The sequence below is a fragment of the Myxocyprinus asiaticus genome, chromosome 36 (assembly GCF_019703515.2).
Source record: "Myxocyprinus asiaticus isolate MX2 ecotype Aquarium Trade chromosome 36, UBuf_Myxa_2, whole genome shotgun sequence".
In the NCBI taxonomy this organism is placed as follows: domain Eukaryota; kingdom Metazoa; phylum Chordata; class Actinopteri; order Cypriniformes; family Catostomidae; genus Myxocyprinus; species Myxocyprinus asiaticus.
In genome coordinates this window covers 30,224,364-30,250,949 of record NC_059379.1, presented here as the reverse complement: position 1 = coordinate 30,250,949, position 26,586 = coordinate 30,224,364, and the positions used below count along the sequence as shown (strand labels likewise).

The 26,586-nt window shown below is 39.1% G+C and overlaps 2 protein-coding genes across 2 annotated transcripts; one reads left to right on the top strand and one right to left on the bottom strand.

Annotated features, from left to right (window-relative positions):
- Positions 1-1,278: 1,278 nt before the first annotated feature.
- On the bottom strand, positions 1,279-19,233 carry LOC127427412 (transmembrane protein 101-like). Its single transcript, XM_051675016.1, has 4 exons — positions 19,040-19,233; positions 17,376-17,556; positions 4,615-4,761; positions 1,279-2,112 (listed from the first exon to the last, which is right to left on the bottom strand). Exons 1-4 carry the CDS (start codon positions 19,168-19,170, stop codon positions 1,804-1,806), a joined length of 768 nt encoding a protein of 255 aa, XP_051530976.1. The 5' UTR covers positions 19,171-19,233; the 3' UTR covers positions 1,279-1,803.
- Positions 19,234-25,042: 5,809 nt separating this feature from the next.
- On the top strand, positions 25,043-26,339 carry LOC127427425 (guanine nucleotide-binding protein G(I)/G(S)/G(O) subunit gamma-T2-like). Its single transcript, XM_051675033.1, has 3 exons — positions 25,043-25,208; positions 25,685-25,773; positions 25,952-26,339. Exons 2-3 carry the CDS (start codon positions 25,690-25,692, stop codon positions 26,075-26,077), a joined length of 210 nt encoding a protein of 69 aa, XP_051530993.1. The 5' UTR covers positions 25,043-25,208; positions 25,685-25,689; the 3' UTR covers positions 26,078-26,339.
- The last annotated feature ends 247 nt before the right edge of the window (positions 26,340-26,586 follow it).

Below are 26,586 nucleotides of genomic sequence, written 5' to 3'. Positions count from 1 at the left end.
CCAAAACAGCTCTGACCCGTCGAGGCATGGACTTCACAAGACCTCTGGTGTCCTGTGGTATCTGGCATTAAGTCATTAGCAGCAGATACTTTAAGTCCTGTAAGTTGCGAGGGGGGCCCTCCATGGATCGGACTTGTTGGTCCAGCACATACCATAGATGCTCAATCGGATTGAGATCTGGGGAATTTGGAGGCCAGGTCAACACCTTGAACTCTTTGTCATGTTCCTCAAACCATTCTTGAACAATTTTTGCAGTGTGGTAGGTGACATTATCCTGCTGAAAGAGGCTACTGCCATCAGGGAATACTGTTGCCATGGAGTGTACGTGGTCTGCAACAATCTTTAGGTAGGTAGTACGTAAATCTAAGTAACATCCACATGAATGCCAGCAGAACACACTACCCAGAGCGTCACACTGCCTCCGCTGGCCTGACTTCTTCCCATGGTGCATCCTGCTGCCATCTCTTCCCCAGGTAAATGACGCACATGCACCCAGCTGTCTACATGATCTAAAAGAAAGCCTGATTCATCAGACCAGGCCACCTGCTTCCATTGCTCCATGGTCCAGTTCTGACACTCATGTGCTCATTGAGGGCGCTTTCGGCAGTGGACAGGGGTCAGCATGGGCACTCTGACCAGTCTGCGGCTACGCAGCCCCATACTGTGTGTTCTGACACCTTTCAATTATGGCCAGCATTAAATTTTTCAGCAGTTTGTGCTACAGTAGCTTTTCTTTGGGATCGGACCAGACGGGCTAGCCTTCGTTCCCCACGCGCATCAATGAGCCTTGGGCGCCCATGACCCTGTCGCCGGTTCACCGGTTGTCCTTCCTTGGACTACTTTTGGTAGGTACTAATCACTGCATACCGGGAACACCCAACAAGAACTGCCGTTTTGGAGATGCTCTGACCCAGTCATCTAGTCATCACAATTTGGCCCTTGTCAAAGTTGCTCAGATCCTTACACTTGCCCTTTTTTCCTGCTTCCAACACATGAAATTCAAGAACTGACTGTTCACTTGCTTCCTAATATATCCCACCCCTTAACAGGTGCCATTGTATTGAGATAATAAATGTTATTCACTTCACCTGTCAGTGGTTTTAATGTTGTGGCTGATCAGTGTATTTACTGTATACTATCCCATGCATACAGTGCATTCCTGTAGCTTAACAGAACAGGCAAGGCAATACCAATGATTCCCAGGGCACAAACATACTGATCAACCCTGAATGTACTGTTAATTGCTTTGGATAAAAATGAAATGCTGCAATACCCAGAAAATGTAGGATATACCAGAGGTCTGTAGAAAATTATTGTTTAATTGACATTAATATTTAAATATTTTTCAATATTAAGTAATTTAAGGAATTCAGAATGAATTTAAGCAGTAAAATGCAGGGCTATTTTAACTGCCTATAAGATGTGGGGGGAAATCCCTTATACATTACTTTTTGACCATAGTATTTTTCTAAACTGCCCATAATCTATCATTCAACTTTAACATTATTTTGAGACATACATTGGTTTTCTTAAAAATTTACATAAACCATTAGAAAAAGAACACAAGTGAAATGTAAACAGTGTTTTGAAGACTTCACATTTGCCATCAGTAATTCCAAAGGTGAATGAGTCACATGGCCGAGCAAGCTGAGAATTGTATCCGCTGTACTTTTGAGTGTACTTATTCAACCTCTGTCAGTGCCTGGCCAATAATCTCTTTAATATCATCAAATGATCCCCTGAGACACATGCTCGATCTCTCCAGTTTGTCCTAAAGCACTGCCTGCCACAGAGATGTTGTCTTTAGCTGTCTGTGGCTAGAATAAGCACCGCTCCAAAGATGCCCACATTCTGCCCAATGAGCTTCATCTGGTTCCAGAACTCCACACGGCGGGTTCGGTGCCAATAGCCGATGTTGCCATCAATGAATAGCACAACCAAAGGTAACAGAACTGCCAGGATCTGGGAGGCCACGTGCACGTAGCAGCCAGAAAGGTAGGCAAGTGCTAGAACTCCAAACACAACCACCAGGAGCTGGACAGTGATTTCTCCACCAGGAATGTGGTCCAGGTAGGCAAGCCTGTCTTCCTTACTGTGCTGTAGCAAGTACACCTGAAGGAGAAAGATAATGCAGACCTTAATGACTGAAGGATATCATTCAGCCACATTGCAACATATTATGTTCAATGTTAAGGATAGTGTATACTTTGTTTTTCCGTGTGCCATTACATCTCGCACACGATCGTGTGCTCAGTCTTTCAAAGAACACTCGTTTTTAAGAATATTTTTGGCTTTTTCGCCTTTTATTGGATAGTATAGTGGAGATATACAGGAAATGACTGGGGAGAAGAGGGGGATCAGGACCAGAAAGGATCTTGATTCAGGACTCGAACTCGGGTCGCTCGATATTCTTCGGCACTATGTGTCAGAGCACATACCCACAAGGCCACGGCTCTGACTAAAGTACACTCTTTTTGATAAATACAATGAAATTGTGGCATGTATCACATATATCACCTATATCACATCCTTATTGATATAATATCAGCCAACCATTCTCTAGTTTCATCAGTCAAAAACCCGTATTGATTGAGCACAAACTTTTATTACATAGAACTGATGATGCACCAAATTAGATTTGAGTTTCCTGCATGTTTTACTTTCAGCCAAGATGTCAATATGTGACATTTAGATGCTCTATTGGTAGTTTTTTTGTTATACTAATTCGCAAATCAGAGTTTACCTATTTAACTAACATATAAGTATATAACTAATGTACATACACACACACACACACACACACACACACACACTACCGTTCAAAAGTTTAGGGTCACTTACTCATTCTTTATTTTTTTCACATTTTAGAATAATAGTAAAGTCATCACAACTATGGAATAATAGAAATGGAACTATGGGAATTATGTTGTGACTAAAAAAAATCCAAAATCAAAACTGTTATAATTTGGCATCTTCAAAGTGGCCACACTTTGCCTAGATTCTGCAGAAATGTACTCTTGACATTTTCTCAACCAACTTGCTTGAGGTATCACCCTGGGATGCTTTTTAAACCGTATTGAAGGAGTTCCCATCTATATGCTGGGCACTTAGTGGCTGCTTTTCTTTATTATTTGGTCCAAGTAATCCATTTCAAAAACTTTTTTTTATTTTTTATAAAATTTTAGTTTTGTAATTAAATAAATTATTATGTGGCACAATTATATTTTTGTCTACAAAACTAAATTAAAACATTTAAGCATACGCCTTCAGATCAAAATATTTTTTTATGAGAACTCTTTGAAGTAGTCTAAGAAGTTAAGAATATATATATATTCACTGTAGAAATTTCAATGAATTTTCAAGATTGTATTCATTTCCATGACTTTTCCAGGCCTGCAAATCATGATTCTACAATTCCCTCAAAGGGGTTATGACATGAGAATGCAGATTTTCCTTGATCTTACAACCTGAACTCCTCACTGCAAAAAGAGCATTTGTTTGAAACCAAACTGCCAAAACGACCCGTTCTCTACTTCCTCCACATTGTGATGTCTCTCAATGCCATCTCACTGCTCACCGCTACTGGGAGGGGCTACTGAAGTAAACATTTGCATCTGACCGCCTCCACAACAACACATCAATGCCTACTTTACCTTTTTACTTCAGTAGCCCCGCCCAGTAGCGGTGAGCAGTGAGATGGCAATGAGAGAGCAGGTCTGTCTAGAGTAGAGAGCCAAATCATAATAGTGGGTGTATACTCTCAAGTCTTAAAGTGCCCCTATTATGCTTTTTCAGATATTACCTTTCATGTAGTGTGTAATATAGCTGTTTGTGAATGTAAAAAGTCTGCAAAGTTTTAAATATCAAAGTGCATGGCAAATGGAGTTACTGTCCCAAAAGAAAGAACCGATTCTGAACTGCCTGAAACGAGTCGTCAGTAATTCCAGCCTTATTTCCTGGACAAACCTACGTAGGTTTGTCCAAAATCCCACCTCTGGTCTTCATTGGCTGCTCGCAAACAACATGTACTTTGACCGACGACATTATTACTGAGCTGAAATTCAGATATGGTAATAAGCGTTTCGTTTCCAACACGCACTGTAAACGGTAGACCAATCACAACAGACTGGGACATCTGACCAATTAGTGCGTGTAGGCTCTCGGAAAGGAGGGGCTTAGAGTGAACTGAACCTTGAATGAATCGTTTGTGACAATGTGAGAACAGAGATGGTGCTGCAATGTATATTATGAGAAAATGTAAGTGTTTTTAGACCTTGGACGCATGTAAACCTATTGTATGAGAGCTCTAAAACAAAGTAGGCACTTTTAATAAAGCATAATAGGGGCACTTTAAAGGAGGAGCACCAAAACTGAGCGTTTCTGACAGAGGGTCATAATGAGGGTGGAAAATGATCATGTTTTACAAATATATGACTCCTTGTTGTGCACAAAACTTTACTAATATTATAAGTGAACCTCAAGGAACATATTAAAATAATTAAAAAAAGGCATAGCATGACCCCTTTAAATTTCCAGAATTTCTTGAAGTTGGGTCAACAAAGAGTATCTACTGAAAACAAGCACCTAACGTTTCTGATAAAATGGAAAACTCACCATACATATCAAGTAGATGCCTAGGAAGACCTGTCCAGTAGACTGCAGGGAGCGTGTGCGAGGTTTCTGTCTATAAACCTCTCCCGCTCCACTAGCCAACACCAGAAACCCTCCAATGATGGCCATTGCTCTGGAGTACATTCTCACCTGTGATGGTCATGAACAACAACATAATTATCATATGAAGGTGAACAATGTGATCTTGAAACAGCATTACTTGTTTGAATGATACCCTCAAAGCAACAAATGTCACAACAAAAAGTTTAATTTCAAGCAATTAGGCATTCAACAATGACCTGGGTGATTCCAACAAAGCTTCCTTTGACCGCAGTATTTTGACCAAAGAGAGATATAGCTGAAGTTATGTAACACTACAGTATATTACAGATGGTTAATCCCTTGTGGACGTGATGTGAAGAAAAAAAAATAAATGGAATTGCATAAGCATGCTGACACACGGTATAAGAACCTCCAGAACAGAAAACTACTGTTTGTTTGAGCTACCCTATACGAGTTTGGGGCAGGACTAACTTTTTCCAATGGAAAACGGGATTGTTAGGGAAACATGTTTGAAAACAGTCATTATTTTAAAATTCATGGTGCCACTAGTGACAGGGAAAATATACACTTAAATTTTAAAGACCAAATAAGCAGTTTTCTTTCCTGTGTTGCCGTATTTCCAGTTGAAACAGGAAGGTAGGGTGGGACATACACAAGCATGTATGTTTGCGCTGTGCCTGGTAACAGCTCTGGTGGTAATGGACAGTTGTGAAAGTTGGAGGACTGCGTCACAGAAATGTTTGAAATAATTCACAATAATAAAATGACATCACCGCTCCACCACAATGAGTGGGAACTCTTAAGTAGAAGGGAAAGAAAACCAGAGCCAGATCACGTAAACTTTTGAAATGGTCCATTATTGGCAGCAATGTAATAAAATTATAATTTATCACATTTTAATGCAGATATGTTTACTAAATACCTCTATACATAGGGCTTGCATTACTACTTGTTTATACAGGTCAAATAGTCCCAGAAAAGTTGCTGGGTTAATGTCTTATTTAAATCTTATTTAAAAGATTTAATTTTAATTAAACACTGACAGATAATTCCAAACGATGTCCGTCATTTTGATAGATAAAACATAAGAAATTTTTTTTTCCATAGCTCCTCAAATTTCATTTTAACTATCTTTACTGTCCTTGATATGTGCAGCTTCTATATCTGCTTGCGTGTGCTTAGGAGAGCGCTCAAGCACCACAACTGAGGTGATGTGGGTGATGAAACATGCGTACCCCCATTGACAGATTTATTTGGCTACGCTGATAAACAGTCTAGTCCCTACAGTTTCTTGATTCATTGAATTGCTCTTCTCAAGAATTTTGGCTGGCTCCGTATGTGAAAATGTACACTGTAAATGTCTGCAGTTCCCTCACGCTTTAAAATTTTTATTTTCACTTTAGCATAACTCCAAACATATTTAAACACAAATTCAGGACACACAGTTTGTGGATTGATTAATTTTCCATAACAAGTGCAACTGCAATCATGTGATCAACAAAAAGTCTTGCTTGCCCCCCCTGATTTAATTGTCATCCGAACATGAGTTTTATCACAGAGCCATGAAAATGTGCTTTTACAGATGTCAACCTGAGGAACAATTGCAATCAAAAAAAAAAAAAAAAAAAAAAAAAAAGTGTGTGTGTGTGTATGTATATATATATATATATATATATATATATATATATACATACAGGTGCATCTCAATAAATTAGAATGTCGTAGAAAAGTTCATTTATTTCAGTAATTCAACTCAAATTGTGAAACTCGTGTATTAAATAAATTCAATGCACACAGACTGAAGTAGTTTAAGTCTTTGGTTCTTTTAATTGTGATGATTTTGGCTCACATTTAACAAAAACCCACCAATTCACTATCTCAAAAAATTAGAATACATCATAAGTCCAATAAAATAAACATTTTTAGTGAATTGTTGGCCTTCTGGAAAGTATGTTAATTTAATGTATATGTACTCAATACTTGGTAGGGGCTCCTTTTGCTTTAATTACTGCCTCAATTCGGCGTGGCATGGAGGTGATCAGTTTGTGGCACTGCTGAGGTGGTATGGAAGCCCAGGTTTCTTTGTCAGTGGCCTTCAGCTCATCTGCATTTTTTGGTCTCTTGTTTCTCATTTTCCTCTTGACAATACCCCATAGATTCTCTATGGGCTTCAGGTCTGGTGAGTTTGCTGGCCAGTCAAGCACACTAACACAATGGTCATTTAACCAACTTTTGGTGCTTTTGGCAGTGTGGGCAGGTGCCAAATCCTGCTGGAAAATGAAATCAGCATCTTTAAAAAGCTGGTCAGCAGAAGGAAGCATGAAGTGCTCCATAATTTCTTGGTAAACGGGTGCAGTGACTTTGGTTTTCAAAAAACACAATGGACCAACACCAGCAGATGACATTGCACCCCAAATCATCACAGACTGTGGAAACTTAACACTGGACTTCAAGCAACTTGGGCTATGAGCTTCTCCACCCTTCCTCCAGACTCTAGGACCTTGGTTTCCAAATGAAATACAAAACTTGCTCTCATCTGAAAAGAGGACTTTGGAACACTTGGCAACAGTCCAGTTCTTCTTCTCCTTAGCCCAGGTAAGACGCCTCTGACGTTGTCTGTGGTTCAGGAGTGGCTTAACAAGAGGAATACGACAACTGTAGCCAAATTCCTTGACATGTCTGTGTGTGGTGGCTCTTGATGCCTTGACCCCAGCCTCAGTCCATTCCTTGTGAAGTTCACCCAAATTCTTGAATCGATTTTGCTTGACAATCATAAAACTGCGGTTCTCTTGGTTGGTTGTGCATCTTTTTCTTCCACACTTTTTCCTTCCACTCAACTTTCTGTTAACATGCTTGGATACAGCACTCTGTGAACAGCCAGCTTCTTTGGCAATGAATGTTTGTGGCTTACCCTCCTTGTGAAGGGTGTCAATGATTGTCTTCTGGACAACTGTCAGATCAGCAGTCTTCCCCATGATTGTGTAGCCTAGTGAACCAAACTGAGAGACCATTTTGAAGGCTCAGGAAACCTTTGCAGGTGTTTTGAGTTGATTAGCTGATTGGCATGTCACCATATTCTAATTTTTTGAGATAGTGAATTGGTGGGTTTTTGTTAAATGTGAGCCAAAATCAACACAATTAAAAGAACCAAAGACTTAAACTACTTCAGTCTGTGTGCATTGAATTTATTTAATACACGAGTTTCACAATTTGAGTTGAATTACTGAAATAAATGAACTTTTCCACGACATTCTAATTTATTGAGATGCACCTGTCTATATACAGTGGTGTGAAAAAGTGTTTGCCCCCTTCCTGATTTCTTATTTTTTTGCATGTTTGTCACACTTAAATGTTTCAGATCATCAAACAAGTTTAAATATTAGTCAAAGATAACACAAGTAAACACAAAATGCAGTTTTTAAATGAAGGTTGTTATTATTATTAAGGGAAAACAAAATCCAAACCTACATGGCCCTGTGTGAAAAAGTGTTTGCCCCACCTGTTAAAACATATCTTAACTGTGGTTTATCACACCTGAGTTCAATTTCTCTAGCCACACCCAGGCCTGATTACTGCCACACCTGTTCTCAATCAAGAAATCACTTAAATAGGACCTGCCTGACAAAGTGAAGTAGACCAAAAGATCTTCAAAAGCTAGACATCATGCCGAGATCCAAAGAAATTCAGGAACAAATAAGAAAGAAAGTAATTGAGATCTATCAGTCTGGAAAAGCTTATAAAGCCATTTCTAAAGCTTTGGGACACCAGAGAACCACAGTGAGAGCCATTATCCACAAATGGCGAAAACATGGAACAGTGGTGAACCTTCCCTGGAGTGGCCGGCCGACCAAAATTACCCCAAGAGTGCAGCGACGACTCATCCAAGAGGTCACAAAAGACCCCACAAGAACTGCAGGCCTCACTTGCCTCAGTTAAGGTCAGTGTTCACGACTCCACCATAAGAAAGAGACTGGGCAAAAATGGCCTGCATGGCAGAGTTCCAAGACGAAAACCACTGCTGAGCAAAAAGAACATTAAGGCTCGTCTCATTTTTGCCAGAAAACGTCTTGATGATCCCCAAGACTTTTGGGAAAATACTCTGTGGACTGACGAGACAAAAGTTGAACTTTTTGGAAGGTGTGTGTCCCATTACATCTGGCGTAAAAGTAACACTGCATTTCAGAAAAAGAACATCATACCAACAGTAAAATATGGTGGTGGTAGTGTGATGGTCTGGGGCTGTTTTGCTGCTTCAGGACCTGGAAGACTTGCTGTGATAAATGGAACCATGAATTCTGCTGTCTACCAAAAAATCCTGAAGGAGAATGTCCGGCCATCTGTTCGTGACCTCAAGCTGAAGCGAACTTGGGTTCTGCAGCAGGACAAAGATCCAAAACACACCAGCAAGTCCACCTCTGAATGGCTGAAGAAAAACAAAATGAAGACTTTGGAGTGGCCTAGTCAAAGTCCTGACCTGAATCCTATTGAGATGCTGTGGCATGACCTTAAAAAGGCAGTTCATGCTCGAAAACCCTCCAATGTGGCTGAATTGCAACAATTCTGCAAGGATGAGTGGGCCAAAATTCCTCCACAGCGCTGTAAAAGACTCATTACAAGTTATCGCAAACGCTTAATTGCAGTTGTTGCTGCTAAGGGTGGCCCAACCAGTTATTAGGTTTAGGGGGCAATCACTTTTTCACACAGGGCCATGTAGGTTTGGATTTTGTTTTTCCTTAAGAATAACAACCTTAATTTAAAAACTGCATTTTGTGTTTACTTGTGTTATCTTTGACTAATATTTAAACTTGTTTGATGATCTGAAACATTTAAGTGTGACAAACATGCAAAAAAAACAAGAAATCAGGAAGCGGGCAAACACTTTTTCACACCACTGTATAATCAAAACGCATAATTATATAAATATAATAATTCATATGAACATTGTCCCCCATAATTCTTAAATAGAAGTTTGGAACAACCAGGACTCTTCCTAGAGCAAACTGAACAATCGGGGGAAGAAGGGCCTTGGCAAGAGAGGTGACCAAGGTGACCCGATGGTCACTCTGGTTGAGCTCCAGAGATCATGTGTGGAGATGGGAGAAACTTGCAGGACAACCATCACTGCAACACTCCACCAATCTGGGCTTTATGGTAGAGTGGCCAGACAGAAGCCTCTCCTCAGTGCAAGACACATGAAAGCCCACTTGGAATTAGCAAAAAAGCACCCAAAGGATTCTCAGACTGTGAGAAACAAGATTCTCTGGTCTGATTAAATGAAGATTGAAGTGTTTGGCCTCAATTCCAAGTGTCATGTCTGGAGGAAACCAGGCACCGCTCATCACCTGCGCAATACCATCCCAACGGTGAAGCATGGTGATGGAAGCATCATGCTGTGGGGGTGTTTTTCAGCGGCAGGGACTGGGTGACTGGTCAGGGTTGAAGGAAAGCTGAACACAGCAAAATACAGAGATATTCTTAATGAAAACCTGGTCCAGAGCGCTCAGGACCTAAGACTGGGGAGAAGGTTCACCTTCCAACAGGACGATGACCCTAAGCACACAGCCAAGAAAACACAACAGTGGCTTAGGGACAACTCTGTGAATGTCCTTGTGTGGCGCAGCCAGAGCCCGGACTTGAACCCAGTCGAAAATCTATGGAGAGACCTGAAAATGGCTGTCCACCGACGGTCCCCATCCAAACTGACAGAGCTTGAGAGGATCTGCAGATAAGAATGACAGAATATCCCCAAATCCAGGTGTGCAAAGCTTGTCGCATCATACCCAAAAAGACTTGAGGCTGTAATTGCTGCCAAAGGTGCTTCAACTAAGTACTGAGTTAAGGGTCTGAATACTTATGTCAATGTAATATTTCAGTTTTTTCTTTTTAATAAATTTGCAGTTCCCAAAAATCATTTTTTTTTTTTTTTGCTTTATCATTATGTGGTATGGAGTGCAGATTGATGTGAAAAGGCTGCAACATATAATTTGAAAAAAATGAAGGGGTCTGAATACTTTCTGAATGCACTGTATGTATATATATATATATATATATATATATATATATATATATATATATATATATATATATATATATTCACACACACACACACACACACACACACACACAGTGCATTCAGAAAGTATTCAGACCCCTTCATTTTTTTCAAAAATATATACAGGTGCATCTCAATAAATTAGAATGTCGTGGAAAAGTTCATTTATTTCAGTAATTCAACTCAAATTGTGAAACTCGTGTATTAAATAAATTCAATGCACACAGACTGAAGTAGTTTAAGTCTTTGGTTCTTTTAATTGTGATGATTTTGGCTCACATTTAACAAAAACCCACCAATTCAGTATCTCAAAAAATTAGAATATGGTGACATGCCAATTAGCTAATCAACTCAAAACACCTGCAAAGGTTTCCTGAGCCTTCAAAATGGTCTCTCAGTTTGGTTCACAAGGCTACACAATCATGGGGAAGACTGCTGATCTGACAGTTGTCCAGAAGACTATCATTGACACCCTTCACAAGGAGGGTAAGCCACAAACATTCATTGCCAAAGAAGCTGGCTGTTCACAGAGTGCTGTATCCAAGCATGTTAACAGAAAGTTGAGTGGAAGGGAAAAGTGTGGAAGAAAAAGATGCACAACCAACCGAGAGAACCGCAGCCTTATGAGGATTGTCAAGCAAAATCGATTCAAGAATTTGGGTGAACTTCACAAGGAATGGACTGAGGCTGGGGTCAAGGCATCAAGAGCCACCACACACAGACGTGTCAAGGAATTTGGCTACAGTTGTCATATTCCTCTTGTTAAGCCACTCCTGAACCACAGACAACGTCAGAGGCGTCTTACCTGGGCTAAGGAGAAGAAGAACTGGACTGTTGCCCAGTGGTCCAAAGTCCTCTTTTCAGATGAGAGCAAGTTTTGTATTTCATTTGGAAACCAAGGTCCTAGAGTCTGGAGGAAGGGTGGAGAAGCTCATAGCCCAAGTTGCTTGAAGTCCAGTGTTAAGTTTCCACAGTCTGTGATGATTTGGGGTGCAATGTCATCTGCTGGTGTTGGTCCATTGTGTTTTTTGAAAACCAAAGTCACTGCACCCGTTTACCAAGAAATTTTGGAGCACTTCATGCTTCCTTCTGCTGACCAGCTTTTTAAAAATGCTGATTTCATTTTCCAGCAGGATTTGGCACCTGCCCACACTGCCAAAAGCACCAAAAGTTGGTTAAATGACCATGGTGTTGGTGTGCTTGACTGGCCAGCAAACTCACCAGACCTGAACCCCATAGAGAATCTATGGGGTATTGTCAAGAGGAAAATGAGAAACAAGAGACCAAAAAATGCAGATGAGCTGAAGGCCACTGTCAAAGAAACCTGGGCTTCCATGCCACCTCAGCAGTGCCACAAACTGATCACCTCCATGCCACGCCGAATTGAGGCAGTAATTAAAGCAAAAGGAGCCCCTACCAAGTATTGAGTACATATACAGTAAATGAACATACTTTCCAGAAGGCCAACAATTCACTAAAAATGTTTTTTTTATTGGTCTTATGATGTATTCTAATTTTTTGAGATAGTGAATTGGTGGGTTTTTGTTAAATGTGAGCCAAAATCATCACAATTAAAAGAACCAAAGACTTAAACTACTTCAGTCTGTGTGCACTGAATTTATTTAATACACGAGTTTCACAATTTGAGTTGAATTACTGAAATAAATGAACTTTTCCACAACATTCTAATTTATTGAGATGCACCTGTATATTATTATATATCAGAATCAGCTTTATTGCCAAGTATGCTTACACATACAAGGAATTTGTCTTGGTGACAGGAGCTTCCAGTGTACAACAATACAAAAACAGCAGCAAGACATAGATAATAATAAAAATAAAAAAACTAATTATACACATACGTACAGACACACACATACATACATACACGTGGGTAGTGCAAATCTAATACAATCTGTTATGTTCAGTGCAAATTAATTTTTTTTCCCAGAGGAATGAAATGGCAGAAGAGGTTGGATGTGTCGGATAAATATAAAAAAGACTAAACTGTGTATTGCACATAGTTATTGCTCAATGGGGCAATTTAACTGTTCGTGAGATGGATAGCCTGAGGGAAAAAAATGTTCCTGTGCCTGACGGTTATGGTGCTCCGCTGAAGCATCGGCCAGAAGGCGACAGTTCAAAAAGGTAGTGGACAGGGTGAGTGGGGTCCAGAGTGATTTTTCCAGCCTTTTTCCTCACTCTGGAAGTGTATAGCTCTTGAAGGGGGGGCAGGGGGCAACCAATAATCCTCTCAGCAGTCCGAACTGTCCTTTGTAGTCTTCTGATGTCTGATTTCGTAGCTGAACCAAACCAGTTATTGAAGTGCAGAGGACAGACTCAATGACTGCCGAGTAAAACTGTATCAGCAGCGCCTGTGGCAGGTTGAATTTCCTCAGCTGGCGAAGGAAGTACAACCTCTGCTGGGCCTTTTTCACAATGGAGTAAATGTGGGTCTCCCACTTCAGGTCCTGTGAGATGGTAGTGCCCAGGAACCTGAATGACTCCACTGCTGCCACAGTGCTGATTAGAAAGGTGAGGGTGGTCACTGTTGGGGTGTTCCTCCTAAAGTCCACAATCATCTCCACCGTTTTGAGCATGTTCAGCTCAAGGTTGTTTTGACTGCACCAGACTTGACAGCTGTTCAACCTCCCTTTTGTATGCAGACTCATCGTCATCTCAGATGAGGCCGATGACAGTGGTGTCATCTGCAAACTTCAGGAGCATGAGAGAGGGGTCCTTGGCGATGCAGTCATTGGTGTAGAGGGAGAAGAGTAGTGGGGGGGCACCAGTGCTGATTGTACAGGTGCTAGAAGTGAGTTTCCCCTGTCTCACAAGCTGCTGCCTGTCTGTCAGAAAGCTGATAATCCACTGACAGATAGACATGGGAACAGAGAGTTGGTGTAATTTATTCTGGAGTATAGCTGGGATGATGGTGTTGAAAGCCGAACTGATGTCCACAAAAAGGATCTTTGCATATGTCCCTGGTCTGTCCAGATGTTGCAGGATATGATGCAGTTCTATGTTGACTGCATCATCCACAGACCTGTTTGCTCGATAAGCAAATTGAAGGGGATCTAGAAAGGGTCCAGTGATGTTCTTCAGGTGGGCCAACACCAGTCTCTCAAATGATTTCATGACCACAGACATCAGGGCGACAGGTCTATAGTCATTAAGTCCTGTGATTTTTGGTTTCTTTTGGACAGGAATAATGATTGAGCGTTTGAAACAGCATGGGACTTCACACTGCTCCAGTGATCGATTGAAGATCTGTGTGAAGATGGGGGCCAGCTGGTTAGCACAGGATCGAAGACACGCTGGCGAGATGCCATCTGGGCCTGAAGCTTTCCTCGTCTTTTGTTTCCGAAAGACGCGGCTCACGTCATCTTCACAGACCTTAAGTGCAGGTTGAGTAGCAGGAGGGGGGAGGAGGGGGGTTGCAGGAGCTGTTGGTGTTTGTGTGAAGTGAAGGTCAGGGTGGGTGTGGGGTGTGAGATTGGGCCTTTCAAATCTGCAGTAGAACACATTCAGGTCGTCAGCCAGTTGTTGGTTCCCTACAAGGTTGGAGGTAGGAGTCCTGTAATTTGTGAGTTGTTTCAGCCACTCCACACTGATGCATGGTCGTTAGCTGAAAACTTGTTTTTCAGCTTCTCAGAGTATCTTCTTTTAGCCACTCTGATTTCCTTGTTCAGTGTGTTCCTGACCTGATTATACAAGACTTTATTCCCACCCCTGTAAGCATCCTCTTTGGCCTGACGAAGCTGCCTGAGCTCTGCTGTAAACCACAGTTTGTCATTGTTAAATGTTAAATAAGTCCTAGTAGGAATGCACATATCCTCACAGAAACCGATATATGATGTAACAGCATCTGTGAGCTCGTCCAGGTCTGTGGCTGCAGCCTCAAAAACACTCCAATCCGTGCAATCGAAACAGTCTTGTAGTTCCTGCTCTGCTTCATTGGTCCATCTCTTTACAGTCCTTACTACTGGCTTGGTTGATTTTAATTTCTGCCTGTAGGTTGGAAGAAGATGAACCAGACAGTGATCAGAGAGTCCCAAAGCTGCTCTAGGGACAGAGCGATATCCATCCTTTATTGTTGTGTAACAATGATCCAGTATGTTCCTGTCTCTGGTGGGGCATATAATGTGCTGTTTGTATTTGGGCAGTTCACGTGTGAGATTTGTTTTGTTAAAATCCCCAAGAATAATAATAACTGAGTCCGGGTATTTTTGTTCTGTGTCTGTGATTTGATCAGCCAGCCGTTGCAGCGCTGTGTTCAAACACGCGTTTGGTGCGATATACACACTCACCAGAATAAATCAGGAAAACTCCCGCGGCGAGTAGAAAGGCTTACAGTTAATAAAGAGTGCTTCCAAATTAGGACAGTACATCCTCTTTAACGTTGTTACATCTGTACACCAACTTTCATTGATATAAAAGCATGTTCCACTGCCTCTCGTTTTCCCCGTTAACTCTCTGAACAGCTGGAAGCCTGACAGATGTAACACGCTGTCCGGAATGGCTTCACTCAGCCAGGTTTCTGTGAAGCACAAGGCAGCAGAGGTTGAAAGGTCCTTGTTTGTGCATGTGAGGAGATGTAGCTCATCCGTTTTGTTAGGGAGCGGAGATTCGCTAAGTGAATACTCGGCAGCGCTGTTCGAACTCCGTGCCGACGGAGTTTGACCAGCACACCGGCTCGTCTCCCTCGCCTGCGTCTCTTGAACAGCAGAGCTGTGCCTCCAACTAAAATGTCCAGCAAAATGTCTGAATATTCAAAAACCAGGAAAAGATTGTCTGGTATATACTGTCGAATGTTCAGCAGTTCGTCTCTGTTAAAACTGACTGGAAAAAGATTACTAAACACAGGACAAACAAACAAAAACAACAAAAGAACTGAGGAGCTCCACACTGAGGCAGCCATCCGCTGCGCCATCATGATGATAATCAATATGTGTGTATGTATGTATGTATGTATGTATATATATATATATATATATATATATATATATATATATATATATATATATATATATATATATATTAGTAAGGATGGGAAATTTAACATGTTAATTTCTGCAATTTATAATCGACTGTTTAACGAGTAAAAAAAAAAAAAGAAAAAAAAGCAATTAATGCAGTATCTGTTTTTTTACTTGATCAATTTCTGAAACTTCACTAATGTTTTCCCCCATTTCCTATGAGTAAAATTGGCATATATAAATTTCCAGGAGGTCCACGCTTGACTCGAATGCACATCCTAATATAGGTCGACCAACAGTGGATTTTGCCGATACCAATAACTAAGGTACAGTTACAATGCTCTATTTTTAAAAATATTTACCAAATTAAGCTTTTTATAGCCTGTATATTGTTGTTATTCACAATATATGTGTAACGTTGGGTTCTTGGATTGGAAGAGGAAGAGAGGAGATGCAGGAGTAAATACTTTAAATCCTTTAATGACAATCGCTGGAGTGGAACAAACAATAAATCTTAACATCAAAACTTAACACTTCAACACAATGTAACACTTCAAGGACTGACAAAGGAATGGGCAAAACAAGAGAATATTTATACAAAAGGAACTAATGAGGGAATGGTATACAGGTGAGGATAATAAGAAACAGATGGAAGTGTGTGACAATATGAAGTTTAAGTCATGATGTATGTGCTGACGAGGGACGTTTCCATACAGTCAAAATTTTCTTTGCATGCCCCACGCTTCATTTAAAGAAACTGAATTATCAGAGGAACATGGAGGAATAAAAAAAACAAACTACTGGCAACTATCGGCATAGATTTTTGCCGATAACCTACAGTTCCATAAAGCAACTATCGGCACCGCTTAACCGGTAAAACCGATATATCGGTCTACCTCTACATCCTAATAAAGAAACTGATTGTGTGGAGCAATGCACACTTATTACAATTTTTTTTTGTCCCAGGCAAAATAAACACGGAAGCGGAATTGCTGTACGGACAATGAAGACATGAGCGGTGAGTCAGGTGTGGCAAGATAAGGGCAAGCTCTCACTCACTCAGTCAAAAAACACTCACTCACTGTCATCTGAACCACTGTGAAAAGCAAAACGAGACCCACTGGAAAACTTTTAATTACAGCATATGATTTTATGGCATATTTACAAATACTTGTATGAAAGATTTATACCTGTAAAATGTGTCTAACAAGCTCAAACATTTTTAAATAATTTAAATAATAAACTATAACTAACCAACTTCTTGCAATTCTTTGAGACAAAGTATAAAGTAAACATATTTATGATTATATTTTAATGTTTTAATGTACCATTATTCACGGATAAAAGTTTCACAGCCGTAATATATAGCACTTACAGTTGAAAAGAGCCGTCCGACTTGCAATGCTCCGCTGTTATTTTTTAATTCAGGGTATTTAATCTAAAGACTCCTCAGTTCTTGAGGTATTATGGAATTGTAAAGTGTCCAGATGACACGCACTTCAGAATCTCCCTGGAAATATTAGATCATCCAGGTATGTCTTGCTTACTCTTTTATGAATACTCAGCATTCGGACATACTACTCCATTGGCATACTATATAGTAGGAAAGTATGCATATTCAGACACAGCTTTAAGTTTTGTCTCACCTGTTATTTTGATTAATAACCTACCTTTAACCAGTCATCATAATGGACCTGTCCACCGACATAGGACACATATGTGCTCAGGGCCATGTGAATGGCAGCAGCCAGGGCAAACCATCTTCTCTTCACCCCAAATGACATGAAGCTGGCACACAACACTGCAGCTCCCATATCTATGTACAGGTATGGCACCTGGATATCTGGCTTCCTGAGAAAACAAAAAAAATCACCAGTTATTTTAGAGTTGAGCAATCTTTTCGGATGCCAAAGGAGCAATCACTGATGTTGCTATCTAGCTTTGGTTAAAATAGCTCCCTCATACAATATATGATAACCAAAACTTCATAAGATATTGAATTAGATTATAGGTTAATATAAGAATAATATATAATATTATCAAACCAAATATTATCAATTATAAAAAAATTAAATAATATTCAGAGAAGGACTATTAGCTCAATTTAAAGACCCAATGAAATTACTTGAAAAGTCCAGTTTCCTGTTGACGTATTTCATCTTACAACAGCAAGTTGGAGCAGGATATATCAAGAGGCTTGTCCTTTTTTCTTAAATAGCCAAAAGACATGTTGCATCCCAAACCGCACACTTCTGCACTATTCTACGTCATTTTTGTAGTGTAAGCAGTGCGAGTAGTATGCTAACACTGAAAATGCAACAAAAAGAAGTGTACTATGAGTACTCAGATGATGATGCACTTTTTTAAATGCCAAAATGGAGAGTGAAATGTTGGACACTTCATACACTCAACGCTCATGGCTTCTCGTAAGTACGAAATTGTAAATAATGACTAATGTAGCAACCTGCGAAACTCCAGTGAAGACAACACCTTACAAATTAAAGTAGAATACTTTACCATCACCCCACACTGTGTGAATATGTACATTGTTTGAGATACAAGTGTTTAACTGAGGTTGGCTAATGCTATGATGCTAATGTCAACACATTGCATGCATTTGAAACGTCACTGCTATCAGCCGTTAAACGGCGAATGCTTCCGTTTAGTCAAAAGTTAAATGTTCAATTTACGATGATACACTTTGAAATTTCATACACTACATGGCTGAATGGATAGTGTATATTGTAAGTGCATAGTGTCCAAGTCTTTATTTTATGTCACAGCCATGAATAATGATTTGCTACTTTCTACTGCTCCTCATTGAGTGTTGGTATTAGGGGGCGGGCATTCTCAGTCCAGAGAATATTTTATTGGTCAGACAACTGACACACCCATTAGTGCAAGATGAGTCATCAATGTATAGGTTTGAACATGAAAATCTGCTAAAAGTTAATTTTGTCAACTTATATAAATGGCCACAAAGCTAACAGGTGCACGATCAAAAAATGGACAAAATTCAAAACACAAGAAGAGAAAAGCTAACAACCAAAATAATCCAACCTAAATTTCATGGGGTCTTTAAGATATCGCTTTAAATGGCATCATATAGGTCTCTGTCATTCCTTGAATGACATTAAAAGCAGTGAAAAAATATAGAAATATTCGCTATACACATGATGATGCTTGAACACGTCAGCATCTCACAAATCCAAATACAGCACAAACCCTTTAATTATGAATATGATCCTTCCCCCAAACTACTGCATTATCACATGTGTCCATACACTCGATCATTCTGAGCCGCTCATTGGGATTTCCTCTAACTTGCACTTACCTTTTCACATCTGCCCGCTCCGCAAACAGCATCAACATACTGAAACAGTTCCAGAACCCGAATCGGGTCAGAATAAAGGCTCCAAACTGAGAGAGAAATCTCAATGCTTTTTTGCGGGTTGCAGCAGTCATGGCTCTGGATGGCGGAAGTATCGGCTCCTTTCAGGACTCTTGGATGGCAAAGTAGAACTCTTGAAGCAACCAACCAAAACTATTTCCTTTATGAGACGCAAAGCTGTCTTCCACCAGGGGGCGCTTGGAGGCTCAAAGAACCGAATTATGTATTGAGCCGCATTCAAATCTCAGAATGATTTTTGTCTTAAATCAAAACGTCATATGAATGTAAATTACGTGGTTTTTAACAGACAACATTAAATGTGCTCCAGGAATCTCTATTTAAAAAGTGCCTTAATCCAGCGATCAAAAACGACTGTGATTAGTCCATCCTGATCAGCGCTGAGAAATGTAACAGGTACCACAAGACAATGCCGTCCGCGCAATGCACATTCGTCTGGATTATAAATTTACACAAGAATAATGACTCTGAGAAACTATTGAAATGAAAAATACTCAGTGTAAATTTTAAATAGGAGTATAATTTGTATTATTATTTCGTTCCTGTCCTGAGAATCAACGCCGAGCCGACAGACATTCTACACGCTGATTCTATTTCTATGGACAAACCATTGACAGGCGCACAAAGTGTTAATGCTGTAGTGCCATCTGGTGTTCAATAGCGAAAAGTGCAACAACAGAGCACATTGAAATTCATACGTGATCCAATGAGATTATCTACAATTAATAATCGATTAAACTATTAACCAACACCAAATACATTACAAATGTATTTATTTCAATAATTATAGGAATGTTGATTATCTAAATTAACATTGAAGTATTCTGGCTGCTAACTCGTAAACACTTTGTAACTGGTGAAAGATGCTTGTACAGTATAAATAGCAAGGTGTCCTGATTCTGGGAGACTGATAACGCGATATATCTTTGACCTATGGTCCTGCTTGCTACTTGGACTAGTCTTATGTCAATTACTACAGCTTTAGAGTCTCTGGGAAAAGATTAGTCAGCTGTCACTACCTGTCAAACTGGCATTAGAGTAAGTATGTCACTATAAAAACACAATGCCACTGTTAAAGGGATGGTTCACCCAAAAATGAAGATTCTCACCCTTATGCCATCCCAGATATGTAAGACTTTTTCTGCTGAACACAAGCTGTGATTTTTAGAAGAATATCTCAGCTCTGTAGGTCCTCACAATGCATGTGAATGGTGACCAGAACTTTGAAGCTCAAAAAGCACACAAAGACAGCATAAAAATAATCAATATGACTCCAGTTGTTTAATCCATGTCTTTACAAGCGAAATGATAAATGTGGGTGAGAAAAGGATAAATATTTTAGTCCTTTTATACTATAAATGCCCACTTTCATTTTCACTTTCTTCTTCAGAAGTGATATGGTAGATATGGGTGAGAAACGGATTAATATTTAAGTCTTTTTTTTTACTATAAATTCTCCTCCCTGCCCAGTAGGGGGCGAAATGCCCGAAGAATGCGAGTCGCCAAAAACGACGAGTCGCCACATCTTTTGGCGACTCGCATTCTTCGTGCATTGCGCCCTCTACTGGGCAGGGAGGAAAATTTATAGTAAAAAAAGGACTTAAATATTAATCCGTTTCTCACCCATATCTACCATATCACTTCTGAAGATATGGATTAAACCATTGGAGATTTATAGATTACTTTTATGCTGCCTTTATATGCATTTTGGAGCTTCAAAATTTTGGTCCTACAGAGCTGAGATATTCTTCTAAATCTCTGAGCTCAGCAGAAAGTCAGACACATTTGGGATGGCACGAGGGTGAGTAAATAATGAGAGAATTTTCATTTTGGGTGAACTATCCCTTTAAGTAGAAGTGGAGGAAACACATTCTGGAAGATATAGACCTTAGCCACGCTAGCGCCATCTTTGATTTTTAATGGGAATGAGGCTGTGAGGGATAGACTTACCATCTCTTCAATGGGCTGCACTGCAGTTTAAAGTTTTTCTGGATCGTTCCGCAGACAAAACATTATTAAAATCTCTGTCCAATAACATTCAGTATACAAAAAACTCCAGACAACATGAGTTGTGGAAAATCAGATGTGATCTAGGAGCTTTATACAGCTTTATACAATTAGTGCCATTGAAGAGATCTATCAAAAAATCAAAGATGGCACTAGCGTGAATAAGGTCTATAGGCTGTCCTTATTAATTTGGGTTCATTCTTGGCATGGCTAATTTCCATTGCAAAAATTTAAATATACCTCTCTCACTTATTGTGTTTAGCTACTATTTAATAATGCACCTGAATAAAATATGCAAAACATTAAATAGCATATTAATCTCTTTATAATTAGTATACTGTAGATCTACACTACTAATTATTTAACAGTAGAAATCCTTTGTTTATGATAAAGAATATTTCATTATAACTTTAATAATACATGCCATTGGAGTTGTATGTATTTATGTATTACTTGTATATTATAATGCTGATGAAAGTGCTACAGTGCCTCTTTTTTATTTATTTTTCCCTAACAAAATCCAAGTATACTTTAGGTCAGGTGTCATTTCAAAAATGTAGTATTTAAAAAAAAAAGTGTAAACGTCCCTTTCCGTCATTGAGTGATGCACTGTAGTAGAAGCTTCAAGAAGCTCTTCATCATAATGAGGCTATAAAGTCCATCATCACAAATCAGAGCTTCAAGGTCCCTGTCTCTAATCCTAGACAGAGGATCCTGAGAAACTGGCTTACAGATGAGGCCAGTGACACAACAATCTTATGCAGGGAGCAACCAACACATATTCTGAAGAGCACATAGTCAAACCTATACAAGATTTCAAAACACATTCAAAATTGCAAAAATATGAGTAATTAAAAAAGTATGGGTGTATTCAAACCCGCACAGTTTATGAAAAAAGTTAATGTTTTCTGTGGCCGTCACTGACACGTCCGTTTAAAACTATCAAAAATAGCTTTTTTAAACTGGTGTGTTTTTAGGAACTGCCCTGAAAGACTCTCAACCAGCAGGTCATAGCCATGTTTGTTTGTTTTTTGTTTTGTTTTTTTCATCTTGGAATGTGGGAAAGCATTGCAGTTATTAAGTAGATCACAGTTAGTGTCCTTAATCCTTAGCTGAATTCTTTATTGGGTCATGATGTCAGTGGCAGACTGCCAAAAGTACCTGTCAGACTCACTGACATAGGATCTGAGAGGAAGATACTAAATTTAATCTTGAGTTTAACCCTCATGTTCTGTTTGGTGTCTGAGAGACCACAAAGCCTTTATAACAAATAAACACTTAACTTTGAAGTATCAGGTTGATACATTATGATTTTTCAAAATCTTGTTAGAACTGTTTATAAACATTTCAGCTTGATAAAATGCTTCAAACATCCTCCATATTTATTTATTTATTTTTTACATTATTTCTGTTTGGGGTCTTAGAGACTCCCAGGTATATATATATATATATATATAATACACTAAAAAATACAATCAGAAATGAATAAATGCAGTTAAATTTCATGCTAAGATTTTCTGATGTGGTGTACATTACATACTGTAAAAATTCACTCCAACCAATTGTCAATTTGGATTTTATTTATCTACAATGTGTTTTTGCCGGGGTCAAATTGACCCCAAACTGAAACAAAGTTAGTTGAATGGATACATTTCTGTGAAGTGCATGCGTATTTTGTGATTCAACAGAGGGATTAAGCTTCAATAACTTTTTTACACATTATTCATTGAGTTCTCCGGGACACCAAACATAAAAACAGTAATGTCAGTCTCAACAGAACATAAGAAAACATGCTACTCGCACTACTTACACTACTATTTTTGTCGAGTCATTTTTATTTCTGTTGTGCTTTTCACAATACACATTGTTTCAAAGCCTTACAGAAAATTATTCTGTAATGTCTTAAATATCATAGAGTCCTCATTGGGTAGTTTACGTCAATGAAAATCATGCCTTTAAAGAGTTTGTCTTTAAAATGATTTGTCTTCAGGACCCTAGAGAATAAGCCAAACACAACTGTGGCAAGAAACCCCAAACTACGTAAAACATTAGTTAATTTGAAAAATAAAAAATGAAAACTTGGGAGAAATCAGGCTCAGCTGGGGGAGCCAGTTCCCCTCTGGCAATACAGCATGAATAAAATGCCAAGATCAGTTAGGCTATGTGTAATACATGTCATGTATTAATTGCGTAAACTGAGTAGAATGTTTGTAACTTAAAAATATTGATTGCACTGTAAGATTAATGATTAAGTGTCATTGAATTCCATCCCGAACAAACTGCGGAAGTGCATGTAGGTGTAATAACTTTAGTTATTTAGTTAGCAGTAATTTATTGTCTATGTATTGTATTTTAAGAAAATTTATAAAAGCAGTGGTCAGAAAGGTGTTACTCGCATTTTGATTGTATTATTGCAGTTGATAGCTGTTTATTCCCCCTCTTACCATGGGCCCCATGCACTGCCTAAAGTTACGCCACTGGCGTAGACGCCATTCACTTATTTTTGAAGCAGAGTTATAGAATATGAGAAGTGTTTTCTGTTCTGGCAGACCTGACTACTGCAGCATAACTATGGGATGAGGGATAAATTAGGTGTATGCCTGGCTGGAGAGATCTAGACTTAAACTGAGAGACTGTGTCTGAGTCCTGAACAATGCTAGGAAGGCTATTTTGTTTAGGAGCCAAACAGCTTGTCCATAGTTTAGGAGCCACATAGGAAAATAATCTAACTCGTTTTGTGGATTTTGATATTCTAGTAGTTACTATCAACAGCACGAAAGTTTGCGATTGTAGTGAACGTGATGGATTATTGCAAGACAGAAGGTTACTTAAGTACTTAGGAGCTAGACCATTCAAATCTTTGTAAATAGTTTTTTAAAAAACTGATACCAATGTAGTGATGATAAAATTGGGCTGATATGATCATATTTCTCGGTTCAAGTTATCACTCTAGCTGCTGCATTTTGAAACAATTATTGGGGCTGTAGGCCATCCACCCAGTAATGCATTACAACAATCTAGTCTCAAAGGTCATGAACGCATGAATTAGCTTTTCCACATCAGAAACAGAGCATGTGTCATAATTTAGCAATATTTCGGAGGTGGAAGAAAGCTGTTCTACAAACAATGAAAAGTGATTTTCAAAGGACAGATTGCTATCAAACATAACACTCAAGTTTTTAACTAGAAAACAAGGTAACAGTACATTCATTGAGAGACAAATTATAGTCTAGCATTTTATTTTTTAGAGTTTTTTTTTTTTTTTTGGTCTGATAATCAATACCTCTGTTTTGTCAGAATTTTAGCCTTCCAATGTTTTATATCAATGATACACTTTGCTAACTTGGAGTATTAAGAAATTTCATCATGTCACGAGGAAATGTTAAACTGAGTATCATCAATGTAACAATGAAAACTAGTTCCGTAGTTCCTGATAATGTCTCCCAAGGGAAGCATATACAATGGGAAAATTAGAGCATCTAATACTGAGCCCTGCGGCATTCCAAACTTAACTTGTGCTTGTTCTGACAATTCCTTGTTTACACAAATTGGTAGTGCTTGGATAAATAGGACCTTGACCATGCTAATGCCAGTCCAAACATGCCAACATAATTCTCAATAATTCTTCCAAAAGAATCTCATTGTCTATGGTGTCGAAGGCAGCACTAAGATCCAATAGTACTAGAAGAGAGATGCAGCAAATATAAGATGATAAAAGCAAGTAATTTGTAACTTTGATGAATTCAGTCTCTGTACTATTATGGGGCATAAATCCTGACAGAAATTCTTCATATATACCATTACTCTGTAAAATCCACATCCTACTTCCTCTCACTGGCCTAATGAGATCAGAGGAGATTGATGACATCAGAGCCCAATCCCCACCAGGATCAATCCCTACACCTGAGAGAGAAAGAGAGAGAGCGCAAGGGGTGAAGGAGTGAAAAAGAGGAGAAGACCAAGAGATCAGAGTGCAATCTGTCCAGAGAGGACGAGGACAGAAGAGGAGGAAGACCTCCCTAGCTGATGATCTCCTAGGAGACAGCAGGACAGTTCTCTGACTGCTGGCAGTTCCTCTATTCAACAGGTAAATAGATGATTTTTGCTCAGAATATATGAGATATAAGATAAATTCACTTAATGGTCAGATGGGAAATCAATCACAGCTAACCTTTGACTGAAACAGTAAGTTTTGACATGTATTACGCCTGAATTCTGGCATATTTCATGCTAGTTGTCAGTAAATCTTCTCTACAAATGAATAGGTTCTTTTGAATATAAGTGGTGAGAGGTGACCACTATGTATTGTGAAAAGTGCTGCACAAATAAATTGAAATCTAAATGGAAGTTAACAAGCTTTGCATTGAGTTGGCACTAAGTGCATTCTCTGAGATTTTTCTTTTTGTTTTAGATAAACTCCAATGTCTATTTAGCATTATGTGCTTTCAACAGTACAAGTAAATCACAGCTTTCAAATGAGTGTCATCGTTGTTAGAACTTTGTCATACTAACAGTGAATTTCAAGCCTTATTTCTCATCTTTTCATCTGTTTGTCTCCGATAGACAGGATGGCTCGGGACATGTCAGATAAAGACATCCTGAAGATGGAGATTGACCAGCTGAAAATAGAGGTGAACACTCCCAGAACAGCGGTAAGAATGTGTCCTAAACATTGTAGTTCTTCCATCATCATTAACAAGTACCCAAATTAGCATTTACATTACAACTGTATCATGTTTAGTTACTTGTTCAATTCCAATATCTATTTGAGCAAGACAGGTTTCATAAATGACCTTTTTTAAAGCTGTCTTTCCTAATTCTTCCTCTTAGATATCAGCAACAGCCCCAGAGCTTATTGCTTATGTTGAGGAGAAGTCTGCTGAAGACCCCCTAATCAAGGGCGTCCCAGAGGACAAGAACCCATTCAAAGAGAAGGGTGGCTGCATTATCACATAGCAATGGCCCTGGGGGCACCAGGGCAATGTTCAATAATTACTTTTGTATGAACTATCAGAAGATTATTTGTACTAGTTGAGATTATGGGAAAACTCTGCAAGATTTTAGCATCCACTCTAGTTATAAAGTCATGTACAGCTACAGTAATGTACAGAAAAGAATGGGGACACCCTCATGTCGTTCAGTATCTTTTGTGAGATGATGTAATCTGTCTCTTTTTAAAATAAACACATTAGCAATGTAATCAAAAGTCTCACTGGTTGAATACCATGGTGTCAAAGTACCTTAAATGGGTGAACGTAACACAAACACTTACTCTTTGATTTCAAGGTCCTTTCTGGATTGCTTATGAAAGCATTCCTTCTTTTATTTAGGAAAAGAATGCTAGGGACGTGTAAAGTGCCATTTAAATTTGGATGTTATCTTGTATTAGTGCATACACTGCAGGTCTGTATGTGTAAAGCTCTGCTAGTACTGTAGACTGGTGTGTGGTCATTCATTGGCTGCTG

Coding starts and splice junctions, on each gene's coding strand:
- LOC127427425 (XM_051675033.1), top strand. CDS start 25,690: ATGGCTCGGGACATGTCAGATAAAGACATCCTGAAGATGGAGATTGAC. Junction 25,774..25,951: donor TGAACACTCCCAGAACAGCG/GTAAGAATGTGT, acceptor TCTTCCTCTTAG/ATATCAGCAACAGCCCCAGA.
- LOC127427412 (XM_051675016.1), bottom strand. CDS start 19,170: ATGACTGCTGCAACCCGCAAAAAAGCATTGAGATTTCTCTCTCAGTTT. Junction 4,762..17,375: donor ATTATGATGACTGGTTAAAG/GTAGGTTATTAA, acceptor TGACCATCACAG/GTGAGAATGTACTCCAGAGC. Junction 2,113..4,614: donor GCATCTACTTGATATGTATG/GTGAGTTTTCCA, acceptor TTTCTCCTTCAG/GTGTACTTGCTACAGCACAG.